The sequence below is a fragment of the Pristiophorus japonicus genome, chromosome 9 (genome assembly GCF_044704955.1).
Source record: "Pristiophorus japonicus isolate sPriJap1 chromosome 9, sPriJap1.hap1, whole genome shotgun sequence".
Lineage (NCBI taxonomy): Eukaryota > Metazoa > Chordata > Chondrichthyes > Pristiophoridae > Pristiophorus > Pristiophorus japonicus.
In genome coordinates this window covers 177,820,415-177,840,513 of record NC_091985.1, presented here as the reverse complement: position 1 = coordinate 177,840,513, position 20,099 = coordinate 177,820,415, and the positions used below count along the sequence as shown (strand labels likewise).

The 20,099-nt window shown below is 55.0% G+C and overlaps 1 protein-coding gene across 3 annotated transcripts in view; it reads right to left on the bottom strand.

Annotated features, from left to right (window-relative positions):
- Positions 1–321: 321 nt before the first annotated feature.
- LOC139273344 (zinc finger protein 432-like) overlaps positions 322–20,099 on the bottom strand; it is an 84,615-nt gene continuing 64,837 nt past the window's right edge. The window contains exons 1-2 of one of the 3 annotated variants that reach the window (XM_070890170.1): positions 6,461–6,571; positions 322–2,599 (exon numbers count right to left, since the gene is read on the bottom strand). In XM_070890170.1, the coding sequence (XP_070746271.1) occupies positions 1,146–2,240 (1,095 nt within the window). In that variant the 5' untranslated portion in view covers positions 2,241–2,599; positions 6,461–6,571 and the 3' untranslated portion in view covers positions 322–1,145. Of the gene's footprint in view, positions 2,600–5,358; positions 6,302–6,460; positions 6,572–20,099 lie in introns of those variants that run through there. The other 2 variants (XM_070890171.1, XM_070890172.1) reach the window with 2 other exon arrangements.

The window sequence follows — 20,099 nt, the reverse complement described above, 5'->3', positions numbered from 1 at the left end:
TGCCTTGGATGAAGGGACAGAGTGTAATGTAGCCAAGTTTTCTGATGATACAAAGATTGTTGGGAAAGCAAGTTGTGAGGAGGACACAAATAATCTGGAAAGGAATGTAGACAGGCTAAGTGAGTGTGCAAACATTTGGAAGATTGAGTATAATTTGGGAAAGTGTGAGGTTATCCACTTTGGCAGGAAAAATAAAAATAAAATGTATTATTTTAAAGGAGAGATATTGCAAAATGCTGAAGTACAGAGTGACCTGGATGTCCTTGTGCATGAAACACAAAAAGTTAATATTCAGGTACAGCAATAATTATAAAGGCAAAATAAATGTTGGCCTTTATTGAAAGGGGGATGGAGTACAAAAGCAGAGAAGTCCTGTTACAACTGCACAGGGTATTTCTGAGACCACATCTCGAGTACTGCATCCAATTTTGATCTTATATAAGGAGGGGTATACTTGCATTGAAGACAGTACAGGGAAGCTTCACTTGTTTGATTCCTGAGATGGAGGAGTTGACATGAAGAAAGGTTGAGCAGGTTGGGCCGATACTCATTGGAGTTTAGAATAATAAGAGGTGATCTTATTGAAACATATGATACTGAGGGGGCTCGATATGTTCGATGCAGAGAGGATGATTCCACTTGTAGGGAATCTAGACCTGGGTGGACAGTTTAGGAATAAGTGGTTGCCGATTCAGAACTGAGATGAGGAGAAATTTCTTCTCTCAGAGTAAATCCTTGGAATTGTCTACCCCAGGGAGCTGTGAAGGCTGGGTCATTGAATATATTTAAGGTGGAGGTAGCCAGATATTTGTATGATAAGGGAGTGAAGGGTTATGGGGAGCGGGCAGGAAAGTGGAGCTATGCTCATGATCAGATCAGTCATGATCGTATTAAATGGCAGTTGAGGTTCGAGTGGCCAATAGCCTGCTCCTGCTCCTATTTCTTATGTTTTTTTAAAGGGTGAATTATGGATATATCAGCATTATTTTTTATCTCACCCTTTTCCTGTTGAATAATTGGTCAAATATGCAGAATATTAAACTCCAGCCCAGTGATAGGGGGAATCAATATCAGCAGAAAGAAAGTCTAACTCTCAGAATAGACACGATTCAGTCTGGGATAACAGCAGAATCCAAAACCTGCAGTCACTTGTGAACTCGCTGGTGTGTCAGCAGGTTGGATGAATGAGTGAATCTCATCCCACACTCAGAGCAGGTGAATGGCCTCTCCCCAGTGTGAACTCGCTGGTGTTCCAACAGATGGGATGACACAGTGAATCCCTTCCCACACTCAGAGCAGGTGAATGGCCTCTCCCCAGTATGAACTCGCTGGTGGTCCAACAGACGGGATGACACAGTGAATCCCTTCCCACACTCAGAGCAGGTGAATGGCCTCTCCCCAGTGTGAACTCGCTGGTGTAGCAGTAGGTGGGATGAGGTAATGAATCCCTTCCCACACTCAGAGCAGATGAACGGCCTATCCCCAGTGTGAACTCGCTGGTGAATTCGAAGGTGGGATGAGGTAGAGAATCCCTTCCCACACTCAGAGCAGGTGAATGGCCTCTCCCCAGTGTGTACTTGCTGGTGAGTTACAAGGTGGGTTGATCGAGTGAATCCCTTCCCACACTCAGAGCAGGTGAACGGCCTCTCCCCAGTGTGAACTCGCTGGTGATCCAGCAGGTTAGATGACCGACTGAATCCCTTCCCACACTCAGAGCAGGTGTACGGTCTTTCCCCAGTGTGAACTCGCTGGTGTTCCAACAAACGGGATGACACAGTGAATCCCTTCCCACACTCAGAGCAGGTGAATGGCCTCTCCCCAGTGTGAACTCGCTGGTGTAGCAGCAGGTGGGATGAGGTAATGAATCCCTTCCCACACTCAGAGCAGGTGAATGGCTTCTCCCCGGTGTGAATTCGCTGGTGTTGCAGCAGGCTGGATGACAAACTGAATCCCTTCCCACACTCAGAGCAGTTGAATGGTTTCTCCCTAGAGTGAACCTGCTGGTGTCTCAGCAGGCGGGATGAGAGAGTGAATCCCTTTCCACACTCAGAGCAGGTGAATGGCCTCTCCCCAGTGTGACTTCGCTGGTGTGTCACCAGGGTGGATGACCGAGTGAATCCCTTCCCACACTCAGAGCAGGTGAATGGCCTCTCCCCAGTGTGACTGCGCCGATGAACTTCCAGCTCAGAGGGGGAATTGAATCCCTTCCCACAGTCCCCACATTCCACCAGTTTCTCCATGGTGCAGGTGTCCTTGTGTCTCTCCAGGTTGGATGATCAGTTGAAGCCACGTCCACACACAGAACACGTGTACGGTTTCTTCCCGCTGTCAATGCTACGATGTTTTCTTCAGGCTGTGAAACTGCTTGAAGCTCTTTCCACAGTCTGTGCACTGGAACACTCTCACTCGGGTGTCTCGGTGCTTTTCCAGTCACACGGATGTTTGAAATCTGTTACCACAGACAGAACAGACAAACTTTTCTCCTTCTACATTCAAAGGCCGATGATATTCAGGTCCTGAGGAATCGAGTGATTCTGTCAGATCTTGAAGTGATGTTTGGTTTGAATTTCCCATCTGCAAATCCTACCATTCGAATGCCCTGGAAAAGGAGTTTACAAAAATCATTAGGGCAAGTACAGGACAGAAATTCAGAACAGACAATTCTAGATTGTATGGAACATTATTTCCTCTCTCGTTCCTGCAAATCCGAAAATCCCTACCCCATATATTCTTCCCCCTCCCTGTCCTGAAATTTAAACACATCGCTCGTCTGAACACAGCTTGTCCTCACCTCCCAATTTTCATCACTGACGGTGGCTGGGTTCAGTTTTACACTCACTGGTTCCCCTCCCTCTCCTCCATTGAAGGTTCTGACTCTGCCTGGGTTCAGTTCTACACTCACTGGTTCTCCTCCCCTGAAGATGCTGACTCTGCCTGGGTTCATTTCTACACTCACTGGTTCCCTTCCCTCTCCTTTCCTGAAGTTGCTGACTCTGGCTTGGTTCAGTTTTACACTCACTGGTTCCCCTCCCCTGAAGGTTTGACTCTGGCTGTGTTCAGTTTTATACTCACTAGTTCCCCTCCCCTGAAGATGCTGACTCTGGCTTGGTTCAGTTCTACACTCACTTGTTCCCCTCCCCTGAAGGTGCTGACTCTGGCTTGGTTCAGTTTTACACTCAGTGGTTCCCCCTCCCCTGAAGGTTTGACTCTGGCTGGGTTCAGTTTTACACTCACCGGTTCCCCTCCCTCTCCTCCCCTGCAGGTGCTGACACTGGCTGGGTTAAGTTCTACACTAAGTGGTTCCCCTCCCTCTCCTCCCCTGCAGGTGCTGACTCTGGCTGGGTTCAATTCCGCACTCTCTGGTTCCCCTCTGTATTATCCACTGAAGGTGCCGACTCTGCCTAGTTTCAGTTAACATAAGAAATAGGAGCAGGAGTAGGCCATGTGGCCCCTCGAGTCTGCTCCACCATTCAATAAGATCATGGCTAATCTCATGGACTCAGCTCCACTTCCCTGCCAGCTCCCCATAACCCTTTACACCCTTATCGCTCAAAAATCTGTCTATCTCTGCCTTACATTATATTCAATGACCCAGCCTCCATAGCACTCTGTGGCAGAGAATTCCATATATTTACAACCCTCAGAAGAAATTTCTCCTCATATCAGTTTTTAATGGATGACCCCTTATTGTAAGACTATGTCCCCTAGTTTTACTTTCCCCTATGAGTGGAAATATCCTCGCTGCATCCACCTGTCGAGCCTCCTCATTATCTTATTTCAATAAGATCACCTCTTATTTTTCTGAACTCCAATGTGTATAGGCCAACCTTTCCTCATAAGTCATCCCCCTCATATCCGGAATCAATCGAGTGAACATGCTCTGAACAGTCTCCAATTCAAGTCTATTTTTCCTTAAATACAGAGAGCAAAACTGTATGCAGTACTCCAGGTGTGACCTCACCAATACCCTGTACAGTTGTAGCAGGATTTCTCTGTTTTTATACTCTATCCCCCTTGCAATAAAGGCCAACATTCCATTTGTCTTCCTGATTACTTGCTGTACCTGCATACTAACTGTTTGTGTTTCATGCACAAGGACCCCCAGGTCTCTCTTCACTGCAACACTTTGCAATTTTTCTCCATTTAAATTATAATTAATTTTTCTTTTATTTCTGCCAAAGTGAATAACCTCACATTTTCCCACAATTTACTCCACCTGCCAAATTTTTGCCCACTCACTTAGCCTGTCTTTATCCTTTTGCAGATTAATTGTGTCCTTTTCATAGTTTGCTCTCCCACCCATCTTTGTATCAGTAAACTTGGCTACATTACACTTGGTCCCTTCATTGAATTCATTAATATAGATTATAAATAGTTGAGGACCCAACACTGATCCCTGCGGCACCCCACTGTTACTGTTTGCCAACCAGAAAATGATCCATTTATACCGACTCTTTGTTTTCTGTTATTTAGCCAATCCGCTCTCCATGCTAATAGATTACACCCAACCCCATGAGCTTTTATCTTCTCAGTAAGCTTTTATGTGGCACCTTATCGAATGCCTTCTGGAAATAATCTAAGTACACCACATCCACTGGATCCCACTTATCCACGCTGCTCGTTACATCCTCAAAACCAAATTTGGCAAACATGTTTCCCTTTCATTTAACCATGCTTTTCAAAATGTCCTGCTACTGCTTCCTTAATAATGGACTCCAGCATTTTCCCAATGACAGAAATTAGGCTAACTGGTCTATAGTTTCCTGTTTTTTGTGTGCCTCCTTTTCAAAATAGGGCCGTTACGTTGGCGGTTTTACAATCTCTTCGTACTACCAGAATCCAGGGAATTTTGCTAAATTACACCCAATCTATCCACTATCCCTGCAGACACTTCTTTAAGAAATGAGGATGTAATCATTCTCTGTCCTTTCCCGTCAGGCCCAGTTCCTTTGCTCAAATTCTGCGAAAAGTGCACTTTGATTTTTGCAGGCTGAATTATTGCAGAGATTTGCACATGTGTAGTTTAGCCCTGCCCCTTGAGTCAATTCGCAGTGAGCAGAGGAGCGCATGCACACTCCCCTCCCCAGCCCTGCCTGTGATCGCCAGGACTGACATATGAGAAGAGACTGGGTCGACTGGGCCTGTATTCACAGGAGGTTAGAAGGATCAGAGGGGATCTCAGAGAAACATATAACATTCTGATGGCGTTGGACAGAATAGATGCAGGAAGAATGTTCCCGATGTTGGGGAAGGCCAGAACCAGAGGACACAGTCTAAGGATAAGGGGTAAGCCATTTCGGACTGAGATGAGGAGAAACTTCTTCACTCAGAGAGTTGTTAACCTGTGGAATTCCCTACCGCAGAGAGTTGTTGATGCCAGTTCATTGGATATAGTCAAGAGGTGTAACATATGGCCCCCCGGCTAAAGGGATCAAGGGGTATGGAGAGAAAGCAGGAAATGGGTACTGAGATGAATGATCAGCCATGATCTTATTGAATGGTGGTGCAGGCTCGAAGGGCCGAATGGCCTACTCCTGCAGCCTCCTTACAGCAGGCTATTTTCTATGTTTCTATTCACTCAGTGAGCGGAAGAAGATGGTTTAAAAGAGCCAGGAATGGCGATGTCGCGGCACCGGGATAAGGCCCCCTCCCACACTCCTCTCCTGGTGCCTGCAATAGATACACTTTGTGAAACTCCCCACATCCTCACGGTCAGGCTGTGTTCCCACTGCTCACTGTCCAAGAACAATAGACACGGTGAGATTGGAACTGAATCAGGATCATTCACTACTAGTTGGGGGGAAAAAACAGCAATGATTTGAAAGAGCGAGGTGATTTACTTTCTCTGTTACCTGACACTGTCCACACACAGCCCGAGAATGGCCTCTCCCTTCCCCCACTCACATCATGTTCAGGAACTAGTTTCTGTTTCACTACCTCTTACACACAGCTCCCGACAAAACTAAACCAGGAAGGTTCACTACTGGTTTGGAGAGAGAAAGCAGCAATGATTATAAATAGCAGATTCTGCCCATTCTGTCTCCCTTACCCAGGACACACACTGTCCACACACAGCCCGAGAATGGCCTCTCCCTTCCCCCACTCACATCATGTTCAGGAACTAGTTCCTGTTTCACTGCCTCTTACACACAGCTCCGGACAGAACTAAACCAGGAAGGTTCACTACTGGTTTGGAGAGAGAAAGCAGCAATGATTGTAAATAGCAGATTCTGCCCATTCTGTCTCCCTTACCCACTGTAACACACAGCCCGAGAATGGCCTCTCCCTTCCCCCACTCACACTACGCACTGACACTGGTTCTTGATCCACTCTGCCCCTTACACACAGCCCCGACTCCCCCTGAACTCCCCCCGGACTCAATGCCGATCTCTGAGCCCAATTGTGGACACACTCCCAAAGCGCTGCGCTGCTGTAAGGAGGCTGCTGCTCGCTACCTTACCCCGGGGCCGCGGTATCTCCGTTCCCGGCTGTTTTAAACCATCTTCTTCCGCTCACTGAGTGAATGGCGATCACAGGCAGGGCTGGGGGAGGGGAGGGCGCATGTTCTCTTCTGCTTCTGGAAATCGACATAGGGGGCGGGGCTTACCCGCACATGCGCAGCTCTCTGCACTAATTCAGAATGTAAAACTCAAAGTGCACTTTCCCCAGAATCTGAGCAAAGGAACTGGGCCTGGGGGGAAAGGAGAGAGAATGATTAAAGCTGGGAGCATTGTCCCTTGGAGATGCTCAATATGGGATCATTCCGTGCAGGGTGTTTCTCTCCATGAGTCCGTCTTCACAAAGCAATCCTGGAAAAATATCGGAGGGACGAGGGAGTGGGAGTGTTTGCTGGGACCGTGCAGGAGTTAATATCTGACAAAAACAGTCCGAGATCAGTTTAATTAGAGTAAAACACTCGATCATTGAGACTAATACCGAACGGATTGCAGAGATTACAACGGGCAAGCCAGGGTTAAATGTGGGCCGTTGTATCACTCACTCTCTGACACTGTCCCGCAGTGTGGGATTAATAATGTGTCTGTCTCTGGTACAATATTAGTGAGAGAGGAGACTGCATCTTCTGTCTCTCCAATGGGAACTTTCAGGATAAATCGGGACTTCACAGGCCAGGCTGGAAATGATACTGTGCATGTCTTTCTGTGTCTCACCGCCCAGCCTCGCACTCTCCTGTCCCTCGCTCAGCCCTCTCCCCTCTCTCTGTTACTATCCGCTCTCTCTTGTACTGATTGAAAGGCGGGATACTGTTATTTAGCGTGATGTGGAAACACTGTTGGAGGTGCAAACTGATAATGTCTCTGTTTCTCTCTGGTGCAATATGTAAAGGTGTGGCACTGTTACTGAGCGTAATATGGAGACACTGATACAAAGTGTAAACCTGATACTGTGTCTGTACTCTGTCTTTTCCACTGGCGCTGGACATGAATGTGTGATTTTATTATTAAGCGCAAGATGGGACACTCACCCTCAGCTCCCTCTCCCCATCCCCTGGGACACTCCGCCTCAGCTCTCTCTCCCCCACGGGGCATTCACCCTCAGCCCCCTCTCTCCACCCCCAGGGACACTCGCCCTCAGCTCACTCTACCCCCACCCCCCACATGCGGTGGGACACTCATGCTCATCTCCATCTCCTCCTCCCCTGTGACACTCACCCTCAGCTCCATCTCCCTCTCCCCCTGGGACACTCAACCTCAGCTCCCTCTCCCCCCGGGACACTCAACCTCAGCTCCCTCTCCCCCCGGGACACTCAACCTCAGCTCCCTCTCCCCCCGGGACACTCAACCTCAGCTCCCTCTCCCCCCGGGACACACACCCTCAGCTCCCTCTCCCCCCGGGACACTCACCCTCAGCTCCCTCTCCCCCCTGGACACTTACCCTCAGCTCCACCTCCCTGCGCGACAATCCCCTTCAGCTCCCCCTTACCCCGGGACACTCAAAAGACGTATCTTCTGATTTCCCCCAAACCCAGTCATCTCCTTTGTGTAACAACACAAGTAGAGGTTCTAGCAAAGTGCTTAAACTAGGTAGGAAATGACTAAAATAATTGAGTCCCAGGAATGACCGCTGCTCCATCACATTCTGTGGTGTCGGTGCATTCTTGTTTCCCTCCGCCTTGGCATCGGTGGGTCTGATGCAATCTGCCGTGATTCTTCTCCCCAAGAACTCGAACTCTGGCACCAGGAAAACATACTTTGAGCATTTCAACCTGAGTCTCACGCGATCTAGCTGACTTAGAACCTTCTCCAGGTTATTCAAGTGTTCGATGGTGTCCCGACCTGTGATCAATATGTCGTCCTGGAAAACCACGGTGCGTATAATCGATATTAGCAGACTCTTCATGTTCCTTTGAAAAATCGCCATGGCTGATCGAATCCCAAATGGGCTTCTATTGTAGATGAACAGATCTTTGTGCATGTTGATGCAGGTGAGGCCTTTCGAAGATTCTGCCAGCTCCTGCGTCATGTAGGCCGAGGTCAGGTCCAACTTGGTGATCATGTTCCCTCCTGCCAGCGTTGCAAATAGGTCATCTGCCTTTGGTAGCGGGTACTGGTCCTGCAGCGAAAAATGGTTACTCGTTACTTTCTAGTCCGCACAAATTCTGACCGTGCCATCGCCCTTGAGAACCAAAATAATCGGACTGGCCCACTCGTTGACCTCAGTTGGCATGATAATGCATTTTCGTTGCAGCCTATCCAGCTCGATCTCCACTTTCTCTCGCATCATGTAATGTGCCACAGGTGCCTTGTGGTGGATGGGTAGTGTACCGGGACCAAGTGGATTTGCACCTGGGCCCCAGAGAAATTTACGATGCCTGGCTCAAACAATGATGGGAACTTGTTCAAAACATGGGCACATGAGGCATCGTCGATGGATGAAAGCGCTCGCATGTTGTCCCTGATCCAGTGGATTTTTCACAGCCAGCTTTTGCCAAACAGTGCGGGACCACCTCCTGGTACAATCCATAGGAGTAGTTCATGCACCGCTCCATCATAGGAGACTTTTACTGCTGCACTGCCAATTACAGGGATCAGCTCTTTAGTGTAAGTTCTCAGCTTGGTATGAATATGGCTCAGCTTGGGCCTTTGTGCCTTGTTGCACCACAGCCTCTCGAAGGCCTTTTTGCTCATGATAGTCTGACTCGCACCTGTGTCCAATTCCATGGATACTGGAATTCCATTAAGTTCAACTTTTCCATGATTGGTGGACATTTTGTAGTGAAAGTATGTACCCTGTACACTTCTGCCTCCTCGGTTTGAGTCTCTAGTTCACTTTGATCTGCCATGGATCAGTCTTCCTCTGCAACATGATGGTGTGCAGGGTTTGCAGCTCGTTTGCACATTGGCTGCAGGTGTCCCATTGTTCCACAGCCTTTGCACGCATAGTGTTTGAAGCAGCATTGATGGGCTCGATGATCACCTCCGCAGTGCCAACAAGGAGTTAATTGCCTTACATTCACACTTGATGGCAGACTCAGTCATCTGCCGTCGTGCAGGCTACAGGCGTGTACGTTCTGACATATGCATTCCTGCCTGAAAATGGTGTTACTTTATGTACAGTACTGGCCGATGCACCTTTATGTTGCAAAATTTGTTTGGTGTTAACGCTGGTGGACATAAATGCCTGGGCTATCGTTAGGGCTTTGCTCAGGTTCGGTGTTTCAACAGGCAATGGTTTGTGAAGGATAACCTCATGGCCAATGCCAAACACAAAAATGTCTCTTTGCATTTGCTCCAGGAATCCACTGAATTCGCAATGTCCTGCAAGGCGCCTTAGTTCGGTGACGTCACTCGCCACTTCCTGCCCTTCAGACCGTTGACATGTATAAAATCAATACCTTGTCTTCAGAACGCCCTCCTTCAGATTTAGGTGCTCCCGGACCAGCGTACTCAGTTCTTCATACTTTTTGGTTGCTGGTTTCACCAGAATAAGAAGATTCTTCATGAGGCCATGAGGTGCTGCCCCACAGACGGTGAGGAGGATTATCCTTCGTTTCGCTGTGTTCTCATTCCTTTCCAACTCGTTGGCAACGAAGTATTGGTCGAGTCGCTCCATGAAGGCTTCCCAATCATCACCTTCTGAGAATTTCTCCAGGATACCAACAGTTCTCTGCATTTTCACGTGATGGTTCATTATCTATTACTCATCGCCAGTTTTTATGTCTCATATAAAGAAAAGTGACTGAGTACTGTAGACTTGAGTAAGTGTGATCTTAGTCTCGTTTTTCTGATTCCAGAGTGCTGGCACAGCATGGGAGACCTGTTTATATGCAGTGCTCCCAAGGGATGCTGGGATCCCTTAGGACTGCAACGGATGTGTCCACTGGTGGCAGTAGAACGCTGGTTGCAAGGATTGCATATATAACACATTCCAATGGCCCTGCCCAGATTGAAAGCGTGACCTTGCCATTATTAGCACCGCAATCTAACCAACTAAGTTAAACGGCCTCAAAGTGTATTATAGATGCATACCAACCCAGTGTTTCCAGCTCACATTGGGTGACAGAGTTACTGCGCAAACATTGAATACATCACATCGTCTAAACATTGATCAGTGTTCATGTACAAAACTGGGCAGAGTGTAAATAGAAAGTCACAGAAAAAGAGCTCATGATTCCAACACAATTCAGTCTAAAAGTTATCACCACTGAACAGCACCTCATTCAAGCACATTCTAGATGCAAAACGAGCCTCTCCCTTTAAAATGTAGGGAACACAAAATGACCAGAAACTGCCGAAACCCGGGATTGAACTAGGGACAATCTAACACTCTCCCAATTGAGCTATTTCGGCCTGACAGCAAACGAACCAAAACGTTCTTTTATCGAACGCCGGGAGGCATTGTCCCTTCCACCCAGTCCTCACTTCGGGGCAATGTGTCCCGGAGAGATCTCGGATTCAGGTTGTGTTAAAGTTCTGCTGACGTGTTCATAAAGATACAAAGCTGGCTCACCAGGGGAGAGCTCATGGTGATGGACAGAAAAGTTATAGAACACAAAATGTCAGCAAAATTCCCTTGTTTTCTCGGCACTGATGTGTTATGAAGGGGAGACGGGCCAAAGTCACACTAAGCCGCACTGACCTCGAGCCAAGTTGAAATTATATCAAGTTCAGTCTTTAGCAGCAAGATGCTGAAGAGAGACAAGAGTCACGAATCAAGGAGAGATTTTCCCATACTGATGGTGAATCTCATGTATATCAAACACCCCATGAATTCTCTGCTGGGGGATTCACAGCTGAGGAATCACCTGATAGATCAGCTTCAAAATGTGAAACGACAACCTCAGTCTCTCCTCCCTGTCTGTTATTGCAGGGAGGCAGCTGCTGGCTCCGTCCCAGGGGCTCAGCTTGTGTGGAGAGTTTGCACATCTCACCCAGTGTGGTACTGAGACCCACACAACACAATGTGTTCAGGTTCATTCCTCGTCCTTATGTATGTTATTTTATTGCACGCGGTGTGCTATGAGTGCCACACAGATTAGGGAAAGCCCAGGCTCCATCCCCACCTGTGGTATGTTACTCTATCACCCAGTGTGATACTGAGACCCAGACAGAGCAGGATGGGTCGAGGCTCCAATGCAGTTCTGTGGTTCGCTGTTGCCAGTCCGTGTGTTACTGATCTCCATTTCGAGCAGAAAGAGCAACGTCCCATCATTGGCCTGGGCTCTAGAATGACTGGTTCCCAGGGCATCCAGTGAAGCAAGCATGTGTATATCTGATCTCTACAGTGCAGAATAAATACAGTAACAAAATAACTCATGCGAAGATTCCAACATTTGTGAGTAAACTAATACCATGTTGATTGGTTGATGAACCATTCTAATAGCGGAACACGGGAGTTCTGGTCAATTTGTTTCAGGTATTTTCTTACACCAACAATTTGCATGTTCGCTTTCCAGCGTGGAAGCAAGTCATCCTCGTTTTCAGGGAATGCCAATGAGGGTGATGATGATGCACGTTCCCACAATGAATGCTATGTTAATTGGAATAAATAAATAAACAGATAGGGACAGCTGCTATCTTCCTCACTGTGATCTGAAGTTGGAGCTCGGTCATATCTTCTTTCAGCATGTGGATTTGAGGATAATTCAGTATGTGTCTGTGGTGCAATTGGTTAAGACATTCGGCTATTAAACGAAAGTTTGTTGGATCTCGGAGGAGGTTTGGTTCAGTCTGGGACAGGGGAGGGTGAGGGGAGGGGTCATTCTGGGACAGGGAAAGGTGGGGGGGTCAGTCTGGGACAGGGGAGGGTGAGGGAGGTCTGGGTCAGTCTGGGACAGGGGAGGGTGAGGTCGGGTCTGGGTCAGTCTGGGACAGGGGAGGGTGAGGGAGGTCTGGGTCAGTCTGGGACAGGGGAGGGTGAGGTCGGGTCTGGGTCAGCCTGGGACAGGGGAGGGTGAGGGAGGTCTGGGTCAGTCTGGGACAGGGGAGGGTGAGGGGGGGTCTGTGTCAGTCTGGGACAGGGGACGGTGAGGGGGGGTCTGTGTCAGTCTGGGACAGGGGACGGTGAGGGGGTGTCTGGGTCAGTCTGGGACAGGGGAGGGAAAGTCTGGGTCAGTCTGGAACAGGGGAGGGTGAGCGGGATCTGGGTCAGGGGAGGATGAGGGGGGAGGTTTGGGTCAGTCTGGGACAGGCGAGGGTGAGGGGGTGTCTGGGTCAGTCTGGGACAGGCGAAGGTGAGGGGGCGTCTGGAACAGGGGAGGGTGAGGGGGGGTGTCAATCTGGGACAGGGGAGAGTGAGGGAGGTCTGGGTCAGTCTGGGACAGTGGAGGGTGAGCGGGGGTCTGGGACAGGGGAGGGTGTGGGGTGGGTCTGGGTCAGTCTGGGACAGGGGAGGGTGAGGGGGGGTCTGCATCAGTCTGGGACAGGGGAGGGGAAGGGGGAGGGTCAGTCAGGGACAGGTGAGTGTGAGGGGGGAGTCTGAGTCAGTCTGAGACAGGGGAGGGTGAGGGGAGTGTGCGGGGGTTCTGGGTCAGTCTGGCACACGGGATGGTGAGTGGGGGGGGTCTTGGTCAGTCTGCAACAGTGGAGGGTGAGGGGGGGGTTCTGGGTCAGTCAGGGACAGGGGACGGTGAGGGGTTGGGGGGGTCTGGGTCAGGCTGGGACAGTGAAGGGTGAGTGGTTCTGGGTCAGTCTGGGACAGGGGAGGGTGAGGGAGGTCTGGGTCAGTCTGGGACAGGGGAGGGTGAGGGGGGGTCTGTGTCAGTCTGGGACAGGGGACGGTGAGGGGGGGTCTGTGTCAGTCTGGGACAGGGGACGGTGAGGGGGTGTCTGGGTCAGTCTGGGACAGGGGAGGGAAAGTCTGGGTCAGTCTGGAACAGGGGAGGGTGAGGGGGATCTGGGTCAGGGGAGGATGAGGGGGGAGGTTTGGGTCAGTCTGGGACAGGGGAGGGTGAGGGTCAGTCTGGGACAGGCGAGGGTGAGGGGGTGTCTGGGTCAGTCTGGGACAGGCGAGGGTGAGGGGGCGTCTGGGACAGGGGAGGGTGAGGGGGGGTCTGGGACAGTCTGGGACAGGGGAGAGTGAGGGAGGTGTTGGGTCAGTCTGGGACAGGGGTGGGTGAGGGAGGTCTGGGTCAGTCTGGGACAGAGGAGTGTGAGGGAGGGTCTGGGTCAGCCTGGGACAGGGGACGGAGAGGGGGTGGGGGGGTCTGGGTCAGTCTGGGACAGTGAAGGGCGAGGGAGGGGGGGGTCTGGGTCAGTCTGGGACAGGGGAGAATGAGAGGTGGTCTGGGTCAGGGAAGGGTGAGGGGGGTCTGCGTCAGGGGAGGGTGACGGAGGGTCTGGGTCAGTTTGGGACAGGGGAGGGTGAGGGGGTGTCTGGGTCAGTCTGGGACAGGGGATGGTGAGGGTGCATCTGGATTAGTCTGGGACAGGGGACGGTGAGAAGGTGGGGGGGTCTGGGTCAGTCTTGGACAGTGAAGGGAGAGGGGGGAGTCTGGGACGGGGGATGGTGAGGGGGTGGGTCAGTCTGGGACATGGGAGGGTGATGAGGGGTTATCTGGGTCAGTTTGGGACAGGGGAGGGTGAGGGTGGGTCTGGGTCAGTAGACTGTGAGGAGGGGTGGTCTGGGTCAGTCTGGGACAGGGGAGGGTGAGAGGGTGGGGGGTCATTCTGGGACAGGGGAGGGTGAGAGGCGGTCTGGGTCAGTCTGGGACAGGGGAGTTTGAGGGGGGTGGTCTGGGTCAGTCTGGGACAGGGGAGGGAGAGGGGTGTCTGGGTTAGCCTGGTACAGGGGAGGTTGAGGGGGGGGCAGGGGAGGGTGAGGGCAGTTTCTGGGTCACTCTGGGACAGTATACGGTGAGTGGGGGGGTCTGGGTCAGTCTGGGACAGGGGAAGATGAAGAGGGTCTGGGTCAGTCTGGGACAGGGGAGGGTAAGGGGGGGTCAGGGTCAGTCTGGGACAGGGGAGGGTGAGGGGGGTCTGGGTAAGTCTGGGACAGGGCAGGGGGTGGGGGTGTGGTGTCTGTGTCAGTCTGGGACAGGGGAGAGTGAGGGGGGTCTGGGTCAATCAGGGACAGGGGCGGGTGAGGGGGGGTCTGCGTCAGTCTGGGACAGGTGAGGGTGAGGGGGAAGTTTTGGGTCAGTCTGGGACAGGGGAGGGTGAGGTAGGGTCTGGGTCAGTCTGGGACACGGGAGGGTGAATGGGGGTTCAGTCTAGGACAGGGGAGGGTGAGTGGGGGGCCAGTCTGGGACAGGGGAGGGTGAGGGGGGTGTCAGTCTGGGACAGGGGAGGGTGAGGGGGGGGGGGTCAGTCTGGGACAGGGGAGGGTGAGGGGGGGGTCAGTCTGGGACAGAGGTTGGGGTGGGTGTGCGGTGTCTGGGTCAGTCTGGGACAGGGGAAAGTGATGGGGGTCTGGGGCAGGGGAGGTTAGGGGGGGTTCTGGGTCAGTCTGGGACAGGGGAGGCTGAGGGGGAAAGTTTGGGTCAGTCTGGGACAGTGTAGGGTGAGGGGGGTCTGGGTCAGTCTGGGACAGGGGAGGGTGAGGGGGGGTCTGGGTCAGTCTGGGACAGGGGAGGGTGAGGGGGTGGGCAGTCTGGGACAGGGGGCGACAGGAGAGGGTGAGGGGGGGTCTGAGTCAGTCTGGGAGAGGGGTGGGTGAGGGGGGTCTGGATCAGTCTGGGACAGGGGAGGGTGAGGGGGGATCTGGGTCAGTCTGGGACAGGGGAGAGTGAGTGGGGGTCTGGGTCAGTATGGGACAGGGGAGGGTGAGGAAGGATCTGGGTCAGTCTGGGACCGGGGACGGTGAGGGGGTGGAGAGGGTTCTGGGTAAGCCTGGGACAGTGAAGGGTGAGGGGCGTTCAGTCTGGGACAGGGGCGGGTGAGGAGTGTCTGGGTCAGTCTGGGACAGGGGAGGGTGAGGGGATGGGGAGTCAGTCTGGGTCAGGAGAGGGTGAGGGGGGGGGGCTGGCTGGGAAAGGGGTGGGTGAGGAGGGTCTGGGTCAGTCTGGAACAGGGGAGGGTGAGGGGTATCTGGGTCAGTCTGGGACAGGGGAGGGTGAGGGGGTGTCTGGGTAAATCTGGGACAGAGGAGGATGAGGGAGGTGGGGGGGTCTGGGTCAGTCTGCGACAGGGGAGGATGAGGGGTGATCTGGGTCAGGGAAGGGTGAGGAGGGACCGCGTCAGTCTGGGACAGGGGAGGGTGAAGGGTGTCTGGGTCAGTATGGGACAGGGGAGGGGGAGGGGGCGTCTGGGTCAGGGGAGGGTGAGGGCGGGTCTAGGTCAGTCTGGGACAGGGGAGGGTGAGGGTGGGTCATGTACAGTCTGGGACAGGGGAGGGTGAGGGGGGGTGGTCTGGGTCAGTCTGGGACAGGGGAGGGTGATGAGGGTCTGGGTCAGTCTGGGACAGGGGAGGGTGAGGGGATGGGGGGTCAGTCTGGGACAGGGAAGGGTGAGGGGAGTCTGGGTCAGTCTAGGACAGGGGAGGGTGAGGTGGGTGTCTGGGTCAGTGCAGGGTAATGAGGGGTGGTCTGGGTCAGTCTGGGGCGGGGGAGGGTGAGGGGGGGTGGTCAGTCTGGGACAGGGAGGGTGAGGGGGGTGGTCTGGGTCAGTCTGGCACAGGGGAGGGAGAGGGGGTTCTGGGTCAGTCTGGGACATGGGAAGGTGAGGGGGGGTTCAGTCTGGTACAGTGGAGTGTGAGGGGTGTGGTCTGGGTCAGTCTGGGATAGGGGAGGGTGAGGAGCGTCTGGGTCAGTCAGGGACAGGGGAGGATGAGGGGGTGGGGGGGTCTGGGTCAGTCTGGGACAGTGAAGGGTGACGGTGGGTTCAGTCTGGGACAGGGGAGGGTGAGGAGCGTCTGGGTCAGTCAGGGACAGGGGAGGGTGACGGGATGGGGGGTCAGTCTGGGACAGGGGAGGGTGAGGGTGGGTCTGGGTCAGTCTGGCACAGGGGAGGGTGAGGGGGTGTCTGGATAAGTCTGGGACAGAGGATGATGAGGGAGGGGGGTGTCTGGGTCAGTCTGGGACAGGGCAGGATGAGGGGTGGTCTGGGTCAGGGAAGGGTGAGGAGGGTCTGCGTCAGTCTGGGACAGGGGAGGGTGAGGTGTGGTCTGGGTCAGTCTGGGACAGGGGATGGTGACGGCGGGTCTGGGTCAGAGGTGGGTGAGGTGGGGGTCATGTACAGTCTGGGACAGGGGACGGTGAGGGGGTGGGGAGGGTCTGGGTCAATCTGGGACAGTGAAGGGAGAGGGGGGCGTCTGGGTCAGTCAGAGACGGGACGGTGAGTGGGTGGCGGGGTCTGGGTCAGTCTGGGACAGGGGAGCGTGAGGGGTTTGGGTCAGTCTGGGACAGGGGAGGATGATGAGGGGTGGTCTGGGTCAGTTTGGGACGGGGAGGGTGAGGGTGGGTCCGGTTGAGCCTGGGACAGGGGAGGGTGAGGGGGTGTCTGGGTCAGTCTGGGACAGGGGACGGTGAGGAGAGGTGGTCTGGGTCAGTCTGGGGCGGGTGAGGGTGAGGGGGTGGGGGTTCATTCTAGGACAGGGAAGGGTGAGGGGGGTCTGGGTCAGTCTGGGACAGGGGACGGTGAGGGGGTAGGGGCATCTGGGTCAGTCTGGGACAGGGGAGGGTGTGGGGGGGTGGTCAGTCTGGGACAGTGGAGGGTGAGGTGGGTTGTCTGGGTCAGTCTGGGACAGGGGCGGGTGAGAGGGGACTGGGTCAGTCTGGGACAGGTGAGGGTGAGGGGGAAGTTTTGGGTCAGTCTGGGACAGGGGAGGTTGAGGTAGGGTCTCGGTCAGTCTGGGACACGGGTGGGAGAATGGGGGTTCAGTCTGGGACAGGGGAGGGTGAGTGGGGGGCCAGTCTGGGACAGGGGATGGTGAGGGGGGTGTCAGTCTGGGACAGGGGAGGGTGAGGGGGGGGGGGGGTCAGTCTGGGAGAGGGGAGGGTGTGGGGGGGGGGGTCAGTCTGGGACAGAGGTTGGGGTGGGTGTGCAGTGTCTGGGTCAGTCTGGGACAGGGGAGAGTGAGGGGGGTCTGGGGCAGGGGAGGGTGTGGGGGAAAGTTTGGGTCAGTCTGGGACAGTGGAGGGTGAGGGTGGGTCTGGGTCAGTCTGGGACAGGGGAGGGTGAGGGGGTGGGCAGTCTGGGACAGGGGGCGACAGGGGAGGGTGAGGGGGGGGTCTGAGTCAGTCTGGGAGAGGGGTGGGTGAGGGGAGTCTGGGTCAGTCTGGGACAGGGGACGGTGAGGGGGGGGGTCTGAGTCAGTCTGGGAGAGGGGTGGGTGAGGGGAGTCTGGGTCAGTCTGGGACAGGGGACGGTGAGGGGGGGTCTGGGTCAGTCTGGGACAGGGGAGGGTGAGGGGGGTCTGGGGCAGGGGAGGGTGGGGGGGGTTCTGGGTCAGTCTGGGACAGGGGAGGCTGAGGGGGAAAGTTTGGGTCAGTCTGGGACAGTGGAGGGTGAGGGGTGTCTGCGTCAGTCTGGGACAGGGGAGGGTGAGGGGGGGTCTGGGTCAGTCTGGGACAGGGGAGGGTGAGGGGGTGGGGTGGTCTGGATCAGACTGGGATTGTGAAGATGAGGGGGGGTTCTGTGTCAGTCTGCGATAGGGAGGGGTGAGGGGGGGGTGGTGTCGGTCAATCTGGAACAAGGGAGGGAGAGGGGATGTCTGGGTCAATCTGGGACAGGGGAGGGGGAGGGGGGTCTGGGTCAGTCTGGGACAAGGGAGGGTGAGGGGGGGTTCAGTCTGGGTCGGGGGGGATGAGTGGGGGGGTCAGTCTGGGACTGGGGAGGGTGTGGGAGGGGGGTCAGTCTGGGACAGGGGAGGGTGAGGAGGGGTGGTCTGGGTCAGTCTGGGACAGGGGAGGATGAGGGTGGGTCTGGGTCAGTCTGGGACAGGGGAGGGTGAGGGTGGGTCTGGGTCAGTGGACTGTGAGGAGGGGTGGTCTGGGTCAGTCTGGGACAGGGGAAGGTGAGAGGGTGGGGGGTCCTTCTGGGACAGGGGAGGGTGAGGAGCGTCTGGGTCAGTCTGGGACAGGGGACGGTGAGGAGAGGTGGTCTGGGTCAGTCTGGGGCGGGTGAGGGTGAGGGGGTGGGGGTTCATTCTAGGACAGGGAAGGGTGAGGGGGGTCTGGGTCAGTCTGGGACAGGGGACGGTGAGGGGGTAGGGGCATCTGGGTCAGTCTGGGACAGGGGAGGGTGTGGGGGGGTGGTCAGTCTGGGACAGTGGAGGGTGAGGTGGGTTGTCTGGGTCAGTCTGGGACAGGGGCGGGTGAGAGGGGACTGGGTCAGTCTGGGACAGGTGAGGGTGAGGGGGAAGTTTTGGGTCAGTCTGGGACAGGGGAGGTTGAGGTAGGGTCTCGGTCAGTCTGGGACACGGGTGGGAGAATGGGGGTTCAGTCTGGGACAGGGGAGGGTGAGTGGGGGGCCAGTCTGGGACAGGGGATGGTGAGGGGGGTGTCAGTCTGGGACAGGGGAGGGTGAGGGGGGGGGGGGGTCAGTCTGGGAGAGGGGAGGGTGTGGGGGGGGGGTCAGTCTGGGACAGAGGTTGGGGTGGGTGTGCAGTGTCTGGGTCAGTCTGGGACAGGGGAGAGTGAGGGGGGTCTGGGGCAGGGGAGGGTGTGGGGGAAAGTTTGGGTCAGTCTGGGACAGTGGAGGGTGAGGGTGGGTCTGGGTCAGTCTGGGACAGGGGAGGGTGAGGGGGTGGGCAGTCTGGGACAGGGGGCGACAGGGGAGGGTGAGGGGGGGGTCTGAGTCAGTCTGGGAGAGGGGTGGGTGAGGGGAGTCTGGGTCAGTCTGGGACAGGGGACGGTGACGGGGGGGGTCTGAGTCAGTCTGGGAGAGGGGTGGGTGAGGGGAGTCTGGGTCAGTCTGGGACAGGGGACGGTGAGGGGGGGTCTGGGTCAGTCTGGGACAGGGGAGGGTGAGGGTGGTCTGGGGCAGGGGAGGGTGGGGGGGGTTCTGGGTCAGTCTGGGACAGGGGAGGCTGAGGGGGAAAGTTTGGGTCAGTCTGGGACAGTGGAGGGTGAGGGGTGTCTGCGTCAGTCTGGGACAGGGGAGGGTGAGGGGGGGTCTGGGTCAGTCTGGGACAGGGGAGGGTGAGGGGGTGGGGTGGTCTGGATCAGTCTGGGATTGTGAAGATGAGGGGGGGGTCTGTGTCAGTCTGCGATAGGGAGGGGTGAGGGGGGGGTGGTGTCGGTCAATCTGGAACAAGGGAGGGAGAGGGGTTGTCTGGGTCAATCTGGGACAGGGGAGGGGGAGGGGGGTCTGGGTCAGTCTGGGACAAGGGAGGGTGAGGGGGGGTTCAGTCTGGGTCGGGGGGGATGAGTGGGGGTGTCAGTCTGGGACTGGGGAGGGTGTGGGAGGGGGGTCAGTCTGGGACAGGGGAGGGTGAGGAGGGGTGGTCTGGGTCAGTCTGGGACAGGGGAGGATGAGGGTGGGTCTGGGTCAGTCTGGGACAGGGGAGGGTGAGGGTGGGTCTGGGTCAGTGGACTGTGAGGAGGGGTGGTCTGGGTCAGTCTGGGACAGGGGAAGGTGAGAGGGTGGGGGGTCCTTCTGGGACAGGGGAGGGTGAGGAGCGTCTGGGTCAGTCTGGGACAGGGGAGGGTGAGGAGAGGTGGTCTGGGTCAGTCTGGGACAGGGGAGGGTGAGGGGAGTCTG